The sequence below is a fragment of the Aquarana catesbeiana genome, linkage group LG01 (genome assembly GCF_042186555.1).
Source record: "Aquarana catesbeiana isolate 2022-GZ linkage group LG01, ASM4218655v1, whole genome shotgun sequence".
Taxonomy (NCBI): domain Eukaryota; kingdom Metazoa; phylum Chordata; class Amphibia; order Anura; family Ranidae; genus Aquarana; species Aquarana catesbeiana.
The window spans coordinates 285599128-285609692 of NC_133324.1; the positions used below are offsets into that span (position 1 = coordinate 285599128).

At 52.1% G+C, this 10565-nt stretch overlaps 1 protein-coding gene across 1 annotated transcript in view; it reads right to left on the reverse strand.

Annotated features, from left to right (window-relative positions):
• Nucleotides 1–6193, reverse strand: part of CRKL (CRK like proto-oncogene, adaptor protein) — a 30277-nt gene extending 24084 nt beyond the window's left edge. The window contains exon 1 of the mRNA XM_073629211.1: nt 5630–6193. Within this exon, the coding sequence (XP_073485312.1) occupies nt 5630–5940 (311 nt within the window). The 5' untranslated portion in view covers nt 5941–6193. The remainder of the gene's footprint in view (nt 1–5629) is intronic.
• Nucleotides 6194–10565: the final 4372 nt, after the last annotated feature.

Here is a 10565-nt window from a genome sequence, read left to right on the forward strand (position 1 = left end):
TATCAAAACTATATAATATCACCCAAATTGTCTTCTCCACTCCTCCCAATACAGTTTGCTCTCCAGCTCCCTTGTCACCTTCTCCCATGCTGATCTCCAGGACTTATCCCATCCTCAGAAACCCCCTACCCCAGTATGTCCGGTCAGCTCCTACCCTGTCCGCCTTTAGGTGATCCTTAAAAACTCATTTAAATTTCAGTGAAGCCCTGTACTCGAGTCCCCTTGATCATCCGCTGCAGCTATTACCTTTTGGACCACCCTCCCTTTAGATTGTAAGCCCTATGAGCAGGCCCTCCCATTCCTTTTGTATTGAACTGTATTGTAATTGTACTGTCCCCCTTTATATTGTTACGCGCTGCATAAACTGTTGGCGCTACATAAATCCTGCATGAGGTCAAGCCTAAACACTTTCAATTTGTATGCACTTGAGCAGGCCCTTGCACTACATAGTTGATGTAAATCTAAAAGGAAAGTTTAAAAGAAAATTTTAAAATATATGGCCGGCTTAAGAATTTTATCCAAGGTAAAGCTAACCAAAGAATGGAGGCAGTTAAAAACAATAAGAACATTTTGTGCAACTAGCTCACCATATATGGGCCAAGAAAATATGCATCTAGGAAATTTTATTTGAGGTCATTCGTGTTTGAAACTTTAGGGATTTTTTTTTTTTTTTTGCTTTGCACTAAGCAACAGGGATAGTGCCCAACAAGGCTGAATAGTGCACGCCAAAAGGGAACTGGGGGATCGTTAAAAGATATGATCATTTAGAAACAAAAATGATCCTTGCAAATATGACCATGTTTACACAGCAAGGAGGTATACATTCAAGAGATCTTGTAGAGTAAGATGAAGGGATCAGCGTTATGCAAGTTTCATGTCGCGTAATATTTTAATCTCAGACAAGTGCCCATACAGTATTACGAATCAAACCCAACTAATCGCATTTAGTGAATAAGCTTAGCAAATTACAATGCATGTAAAGCACCAAGTAATTTGATTATCAGATTAACAATCCCTAAAACATACCAGCTGCCAAAGGCCAACTGTCCCCTAGATTCCATTTGTTACTAAAGTCTCTTTACACCTAGACAGCTTGCCAAGCTGCCAAATATGATGCAATGCAGTGGCTACCAAAGAAAGCAGAGCACAGATCAGTAAAGGACTGCATTCAGCAGAACAGATCAAGCTGCCAAGGAAAATAAAGCACTAATAAGATCTGTAGAAGAAACTTGTGTGAATATTGCTATCAACTCATTATGGCTTTAATAAACATTCTACACAAGTTTACAAACGAGAAAGATAGAGCTGGAGTTATTCAGCAAAAAATGGGATGAGGCTGTCAAGTGCAGAACTTCTAGCAAGAAATCAATACTAACAAAAAGGTGCTGCAATATACAAGCTAGGATCCAAAATGAAAAAACAAAAAACAAACACTGCCTCTGGAGCAGAGACTTTTGTAATAGCCTATTAAATATTCCAGACACTATTGATTTGTTTAAGCTGATGCACTAACTAGTAACATCCAGAGTAGTGAGAAATCAGCACTAAATAAAATAGCACAGCGGCTGGCCAGCAATCTGAAACCAGCTAACTCTGCATCAGCAACTTGTTTTGTGTTTCTAAACAAAGCAAGGAATTAATTGACACAAACAAGAACCATCAAGCTGATGGAAGCGATGTGTCACACAGGCTGGCCACCGGAGTGCCCAGGAATGACAACTTCTATCAGTAGTTAGGAGACATAGGGGAAGCATTACTTGTCATATCAATCAATGGAATATTGACAGACAACCTGAGTTCACATCTTTCCACAAAAACAGACAACTGTTGCTAAAGAAAAAAATAAAAAGTCCATTGCACCCAATAGGTTTCACCCTCAAAATGAAGCAAAGAATCGTATATGGAATGAGCCATCTTTAGAAAAGAGCCAATGAAAGTGGACCCTGTGTGAAAATGTATGATCCACTTATGCTGCATCCCTGATTACAACAAACGATCACTGAAAGCCATATAGAAAGAAAACATTGGAAGAAAAAGTTAAATAAATACTTACAACTCCGCTCTTATCATGGAACCCTCAGCTTTCCCAGGGTCCTATGAGAAGGTTGAACCTCACCTAGGGGGGGTGCTGGATCCAGTGTTTTGTTTTTTTGACATTTTTCTCCTAATTTCTATTTTTTGTTCTACCATGTTTTTTTTATTCAGCAGGTGTCAGGCTATTAATATTATACAGGATTTATATAGCGCCAACAGTTTACGCACAATATAAAAAAGGGAGACAATACAGTTATAATACAATAAAATACAAGAGGATTAAGAGGGCCCTGTTCAGAAAAGCTTACAATCTAATAGGGAGGGGCAGGTGGTACAACATAAGCAGATCTTGCATTTTCATACAAGGTCCACATTACAAAAGTCAGGGAAAACACTGGCTCTATTTGTTCCTATAGTATAACATTAGTGCTACTCTCCATACTAACAAGCAGGGCCTAGTGCACCAGTCATGTGCAAAGTTCAGGATACAAAAGTCACCTTACAAATGACATGTGACTGGCTGCTATGGGCCCCAGTACTCACAATCTGATCCCAGTCCAGCTGTGAGGGCATGTTTTTTGGGGGGGGGTCACTGTACTTTGCATATTGCTGAAACCCAATAGGGATTCTAATAAAGAGTCCAAGCTATTAGGGGTTTAGATAAAAAGGAAGGTGCTCCTGGAGTCGAGAGAAATGTGACTTCTAAATTCTGGTTCATGGATCTTTATTAATAATAATCATAATAAAGATCCATGAACCAGATTTTAAAAGCCACATTGCTCTGCACACCGGGCGCTCCTTCCTAAGTCTACATGTTGAAACAACCTTAAGGCCGCACAGTATAGGCAGCAGCCCAGTCCTCAAGAGGGCCCATTGCCACCATCCATCACTGGGAACTATCCACCAGAAAACAACCCTTCCTTTTTGCCCATACGCATATCCGACTCAGGACCAGTGACCAATCCAGTCAGTCCAGCGCGGTCTCCAACACAAGCAAGCTATGGGGGGGCAGCGATGGGCCCCTGCACTCATCACACATCTAACACTCAAGGACTCTGAGCAGTGTTTGATGGGAAAGTGGGGTGGGGGGATATGGCCCCCTAGACTCACACTGCTGTCACCTTTAAAGTGGTTGTACAGGCATAAGGTTTTTCCCTAATGCATTAAGATCAAAAAATCTCCTGTGTGCAGCAGCCCTCCTAAGCCTCCCTAATACTTACCTGAGGCCCATTTCTGTGCACGAGACTGTCTGAATGGACACACGGAGCTGAGGCTCAGCTCATTGCTCCCATAACAAGGAGCACCGAAGAGGGACCCGAGAAGAGGAGGATCCATTAAATTATTTTATACTTTGTTGTATATGCACTGTATCTGTGTGCCAGGATTAGGGCATGGTTAGCACACTCTAGCGCATCATATTTATTTAGGCATGTATAACATGTTTGTTATTTTTAAATAAAGAGAAAAAAAGACGACTTTAGTATCACTTTAAGTGACTTATCACAGTCTAGTTGTGAAGTGGGGTGACCACGGGCCCCTCAATTCAGCATAGTACTGGCACCCATTAGGGACTCGCTCACAGTCCAGCTGGGAAGTGTGTGTGTGGGGCAACTATGGGCATCTGTACTCACACTGCTGACACCCTTCAGGTAGACTGATCACAGCCCAGCTGTGAAGGTGGCTGCTACGGGCCCCTGGATTGAGCAGGTAGCTGACATCTCTCAGAGACTCTGATCACAGCCCAATTATGAGGACGACAACTATGGGCCCCTGGACTCTGCACACACTGCTAGCACCCATCGGGGAGACTGATCAGTGCAGAATGTGGCTGCTATGCACCCCTGGATTTAGCATAATGCTCCTAGTGGGGGGGATGGGCTCCTGGACTCTGCATACTACTGACACTCATCAGGGAGACCGAATACAATGCAGCTTTAAAAAGTGGTTGCTGTGGGCCCCTGGACGGAGCATGTTCCCAACATCTCTCAGGGACTCCTTAGAGGGGGCAGCTATGAGCACCTGGACTCTGCATACTACGAACACCCATAAGGGGCTCTGCCTACAGTCCAGGGGGTAAAGGAGTCTGCACACTGCTGACACTCCCCCAGCTGTGATGGGCCCCTGTGCCGTGCACACTGCTGACACTCCCCCAGCTGTGATGGGCCCCTGTGCCGTGCACACTGCTGACACTCCCCCCGCTGTGATGGGCCCCTGTGCCGGGTATATAGTGGGCACTTCCCCCGCTGCCATGGGCCCCAGTGCCGGGTATATAGTGGGCACTTCCCCCGCTGCCATGGGCCCCAGTGCCGGGTATATAGTGGGCACTTCCCCCGCTGCCATGGACCCCAGTGCCGGGTATATAGTGGGCACTTCCCCCGCTGCCATGGACCCCAGTGCCGGGTATATAGTGGGCACTTCCCCCGCTGCCATGGACCCCAGTGCCGGGTATATAGTGGGCACTTCCCCCGCTGCCATGGACCCCAGTGCCGGGTATATAGTGGGCACTTCCCCCGCTGCCATGGACCCCAGTGCCGGGTATATAGTGGGCACTTCCCCCGCTGCCATGGACCCCAGTGCCGGGTATATAGTGGGCACTTCCCCCGCTGCCATGGACCCCAGTGCCGGGTATATAGTGGGCACTTCCCCCGCTGCCATGGACCCCAGTGCCGGGTATATAGTGGGCACTTCCCCCGCTGCCATGGACCCCAGTGCCGGGTATATAGTGGGCACTTCCCCCGCTGCCATGGACCCCAGTGCCGGGTATATAGTGGGCACTTCCCCCGCTGCCATGGACCCCAGTGCCGGGTATATAGTGGGCACTTCCCCCGCTGCCATGGACCTCAGTGCCGGGTATATAGTGGGCACTTCCCCCGCTGCCATGGACCCCAGTGCCGGGTATATAGTGGGCACTTCCCCCGCTGCCATGGACCCCAGTGCCGGGTATATAGTGGGCACTTCCCCCGCTGCCATGGACCCCAGTGCCGGGTATATAGTGGGCACTTCCCCCGCTGCCATGGACCCCAGTGCTGGGTATATAGTGGGCACTTCCCCCGCTGCCATGGACCCCAGTGATGGGTATATAGTGGGCACTTCCCCCACTGCCATGGACCCCAATGCCGGGTATATAGTGGGCACTTCCCCCGCTGCCATGGACCCCAGTGCCGGGTATATAGTGGGCACCCCCCGCTGCCATGGACCCCAGTGCTGGGTATATAGTGGGCACTTCCCCCGCTGCCATGGACCCCAGTGCTGGGTATATAGTGGGCACTTCCCCCGCTGCCATGGACCCCAGTGCTGGGTATATAGTGGGCACTTCCCCCGCTGCCATGGACCCCAGTGCTGGGTATATAGTGGGCACTTCCCCCGCTGCCATGGACCCCAATGCCGGGTATATAGTGGGCACTTCCCCCGCTGCCATGGACCCCAGTGCCGGGTATATAGTGGGCACCCCCCGCTGCCATGGACCCCAGTGCTGGGTATATAGTGGGCACTTCCCCCGCTGCCATGGACCCCAGTGCCGGGTATATAGTGGGCACCCCCCGCTGCCATGGACCCCAGTGCTGGGCACACTGCTGACACTCCATATGTCTCTCACCTTGGGGCCGGCTCGATGAGGGTGGTGGTGTCCAGGTAATGGATCTTGTAGAAGTCGAGCAGGGCGGGCAGGTTGTCGAACTCCTGGTCCCCGATCTTGTAGCGGCGGCCGGGCAGGGAGTTGATGATGTAGTGGGAGACCCGGGAGTTCTCGGAGACGGACAGCACGTGATCCCCGGGACAGGTAGACGAGTCTCGGACCAGGAAGACTCCGTGCCGCTGGCCCTGTAGCCGGGACTGAGCCTCGTGCCGGGAGACCGGTCCGAAGTACCAGCTCGAGCGGTCCGAAGATTCGAAGCGAGCGGACGACATGACTGAGCGGTCGATGAGAGATAACGGTGGTGAGGAGAGGGTGCGGGCAGAGGCTGGTCACTGGCTGGCTGTTCCCCAGGCAGCTCTGGGTGTCATGGTCACAGCGGAAGCGCCAGGTCCTGTCAGGCCCGCGCGGTCTGTGCGTGACCAGTCTCGGGTCCCCTCCCTATTCTCTACTCTACGAGACTGGGGAGACAGTAAAGATGGCGGAGGGACTGCGGGCTTTCACATACAGTGAACCGGATACACGTCACGAAGCCGCGGCAACCAATAGCACGCCTAATCATGGCGGTCACGTCCCAGTTTACCTCCTGTTAAGGAGCGGGGCGTTTCCTTGACATTTCATTGGATGCCGCTCACGTCACTTTTCATCGAGCGAACAGAAGCGCGACTTTTCATATGGCCGTCCGAACGTCTCGCCAAAATGCCGACCAATGGGCTCCGACTAGCCGCTGACGTCAATGAATATTCTGGATCCTGTGCTGGGGATTGGCTAGGCTGCCCCGCAGGGTGGTCTGAGCGCTCAGTTCGGGCTGCCTTTGACGTAACGCAGACAATTACATCACTTTATTAAAATACACCCAGCGTCGGTTTTTATAATTGGAGCCCTATATAAAGTGACGGAGAGAAGCTGAGCTAATGGGCTGCGAGTCTCCTCCTTCAGTGGTAAAGCACAGCGTGGTCCCTGGAAATGCCCGGTCCTAAAACAGGGACAGCCTTTGTGTGACAGGACTTCAAATAAACTTTACATAGTTACATAGGTTGAAAAAAAGACACAAGTCTATCCAGTTCAACCTTAAAAACAATAAATAAATAAAATAAAAAATATTGTACAATCCAATACACCCAATTTTATACCCTCAGTTGATCCAGAGGAAGGCAAAAAACCCCAGCAGAGCATGCTCCAATTTGCTACAGCAGGGGGAAAAAACTCCTTCCTGATCCCCCAAGAGGCAATGAGATTTTCCCTGGATCAACTTTACCTATAAATATTAGTACCCAGTTACATAGTTGCCAACATTGTAAAAAAAAAATGTGGGACACTTTTGTGGCTGTAGGCGGAGCTGTCCAATAATTAGGGGGCGGGGCATTCACCAGCAGGCGTGGCCTATCAAAAACATACAAGTGCGGCGCGCGAAGCGCGCCGCGCCGAAAAATGGGCGTGGTTTACGCGAAATTGTGGGCGTGGCTTAAATGGGCGTGGCTCTAGAGGGTGTGGTTAGAGTCTGAAATGAATGAGGGATGGAGAGGGGGGGAGAGGGGGAGAGAGAGGGAAATGACGGGACAGCAGCCCCAGATCCTACACAATAAAAATATGTGTATTCTAGAAAGTTTAACAATCAGCAGATAAAGATACTCCAAACACCTGGTGTTAATGCTTCAATCATCCCGGCACCATGGTTGTTATGGTGTCAGGATGATTGAAGCGCATTATTTCTATTATTACATTGTAATATAAAATGAAATCATTCAACTCACCATAATGCAGAATCAGTGGGATCCCTGAGCGTGTCACCTGCCACGTCGCCTGCCACCAGCCGTCCGTCCTTGCTTCAGATGTCCGAGCAGAGTCCGTCCTTGCATCAGGTGCCCCCAGCGGAGCCCCCCTCACACCAGGAGTCCCCGGCGGAGCCCCCCTCACATCAGAAGTCCCCAGCGGAGCCCCCCTCACATCAAGAGTCCCCAGCGGAGCCCCCCTCACATCAAGAGTCCCCAGCGGAGCCCCCCTCACATCAAGAGTCCCCGGCGGAGCCCCCCTCACATCAGGTGTCCCCGGCGGAGCCCCCCCTCACACCAGGAGTCCCCAGCGGAGCCCCCCTCACACCAGGAGTCCCCGGCGGAGCCCCCCTCACATCAGAAGTCCCCGGTGGAGCCCCCCTCACATCAGAAGTCCCCAGCGGAGCCCCCCTCACACCAGGAGTCCCCGGCGGAGCCCCCCCTCACACCAGGAGTCCCCGGCGGAGCCCCCCCTCACACCAGGAGTCCCCGGCGGAGCCCCCCCTCACATCAGGAGTCCCCGGCGGAGCCCCCCTCACATCAGGAGTCCCCGGCGGAGCCCCCCCTCACATCAGGAGTCCCCGGCGAAGCTCCCCCTCACATCAGGTGTCCCCAGTGCCCCCGCCTCACATCAGGTGTCCCCAGTGCCCCCCCCTCACATCAGGTGTCCCCAGTGCCCCCCCACTCACATCAGGTGTCCCCAGTGCCCCCCCCACTCACATCAGGTGTCCCCCCCTCACATCAGGTGTCCCCCACTCACATCAGGTGTCCCCCACTCACATCAGGTGTCCCCAGTGCCCCCCCCACTCACATCAGGTGTCCCCAGTGCCCCCCCCCCACTCACATCAGGTGTCCCCCCTCACATCAGGTGTCCCCAGTGCCCTCCCCCCCTCACATCAGGTGTCCCCCCCTCACATCAGGTGTCCCCCCCTCACATCAGGTGTCCCCAGTGCCCCCCCACTCACATCAGGTGTCCCCAGTGCCCCCCCCTCACATCAGGTGTCCCCAGTGCCCCCCCCTCACATCAGGTGTCCCCCCCTCACATCAGGTGTCCCCAGTGCCCCCCCCTCACATCAGGTGTCCCCCCCTCACATCAGGTGTCCCCAGTGCCCCCCCCTCACATCAGGTGTCTCCCCCCTCACATCAGGTGTCCCCAGTGCCCCCCCCTCACATCAGGTGTCCCCAGTGCCCCCCCCACTCACATCAGGTGTCCCCAGTGCCCCCCCCACTCACATCAGGTGTCCCCTGTGCCCCCCCCACTCACATCGTGTCCCACAGCGGTGCGCGCGCTCACCCCCACCTAGAACCCCCGCCCCTTTCCATATCAGACTGGCAGCGGGGCGGGGGGTAGGCGGGGCGAGGCGGAGCGGGGCGGGCCGAGGCGGGGCGGGCCGAGGCGGGGCGAGGCGGAGCGGAGCGGGCCGAGGCGGGGCGGGCCGAGGCAGGCCGAGGCGGAGCGGGGCGGGCCGAGGCGTAGCGGGGCAGGGGGTGGGCGGCGACGCAGAAGCTTCGTCTAGCCCCCCCCCAGCCGTCTTCCTGAACTCCAACAAAATGGCGGCCGGCGGAGACAATGTCTCCGCCGGCCGCCGACATCTAGCGGCGGCGGCGGCGGCAGCGGCGGCGGTTTCAAAAACCGGAACCAAATTTTTCGGGACATTTCCCGGGACGCCACAAATCCGGGAATGAAGTCCAAGTCCCGGGAATGTCCCGGGAAATTCGGGACAGTTGGCAGCTATGCAGTTATATTATGTACATTTAGGAAAGAATCCAGGCCTTTCTTAAAGCAATCTACTGAGCTGGCCAGAACCACCTCTGTCAGGAGTCTATTCCACATTTTCACAGCTCTTACTGTGAAGAAACCTTTCCGTATTTGGAGATGAAATCTTTTTTCCTCTAGACCAGTGGTTCTCAACCTGGGGGTCAAATGATGATTTGCCAAGGGTCACCGAATCCTGGGCTGTTCCTGAAGCCCGTACCGCTCTCCCAGCCTTTTTGCGGCCACCCAGCTGGGCTGTTCCTGGGGTCCGTGGCCCCCCACTCAGCCACCCATTCAGTTAACGGTGTGGCCGTGGGTGCAGAGACTAGAGGTCAGCTGACTGCAGAGGAATGTGAAGTGGGAGGGGCTGGAGGAGACCCTATCCTGATTTCAACATAGGTGTCACTTCTACGAGACACCATAAAGTCGGAGACACAGTGAAGCCAGAGACAGTGAGTAGCACTACCTGTGATTATAGTTGCCATTAAAAGTCCCCACTACAGTTCTCAGATCAGCAGATGACCTTGATCAAGAGCACCTAAGTTGGCTGATCAGAACTCCCCCCAGCATTGCCCCTCATCCCAACTCCCCGCCAGCACTGCCACTCTTCCCATTCCCCCCACCCAGTCCACCAAGGAGTAAGAGAAGGAATAAAAATAGAGAATACAGGGAAGGGAGAGGAAAAAGAATGGAAGGAACAAAGAAAGAGGGAGAGAAAGAAAACGAGAAAGGGGCAGTGAAAAAAAGCAAGAAATTAGTATAGAGAGAGATAAAAGGGAAAGAAAGGAGAACAAAGAGAAAGAGTGGTACACACTAAAATGTACTAAAATGGGTTTTAATACTGTACAAGTAGAAGGGACTCCTAATATCCATGGGTTAGGGGTTCAAATTACTTGTTTTGCCTTGGGTGCCGATAACCAATGCTACCTAAATAATTTTATTGTTAGGGGTCCCCACAACTTTATCAAGGGGTCACTAGTAAGGTTGAGAACCACTGCTCTAGACGTAAAGAGTGCCCCGGTGTCCTCTGGGTTGACCGTAAAGAGAATAACTCAACACCAAGTTCACTATATGGACCCCTTATATATTTGAACATATTGATCATATCCCCCCTTAATCTCCTCTTCTCAAGAGAGAATAAATTCAGTTCCTCTAATCTTTCCTCATAGCTAATCTCCTCCATGCCTCCTATCAGTTTGGTTGCCCTTCTCTGTACTTTCTCCAGTTCTCCGATATCCTTTTTGAGAACTGGTGCCCAAAACTTAACTGCATATTCCAGATGAGGTCTTACTAATGATTTGTACAGGGGCAAAATGATATCTCTCTGGAGTCCATACCTCTTTTAATACAAGAAAGAACTTTGCTCGCTTTG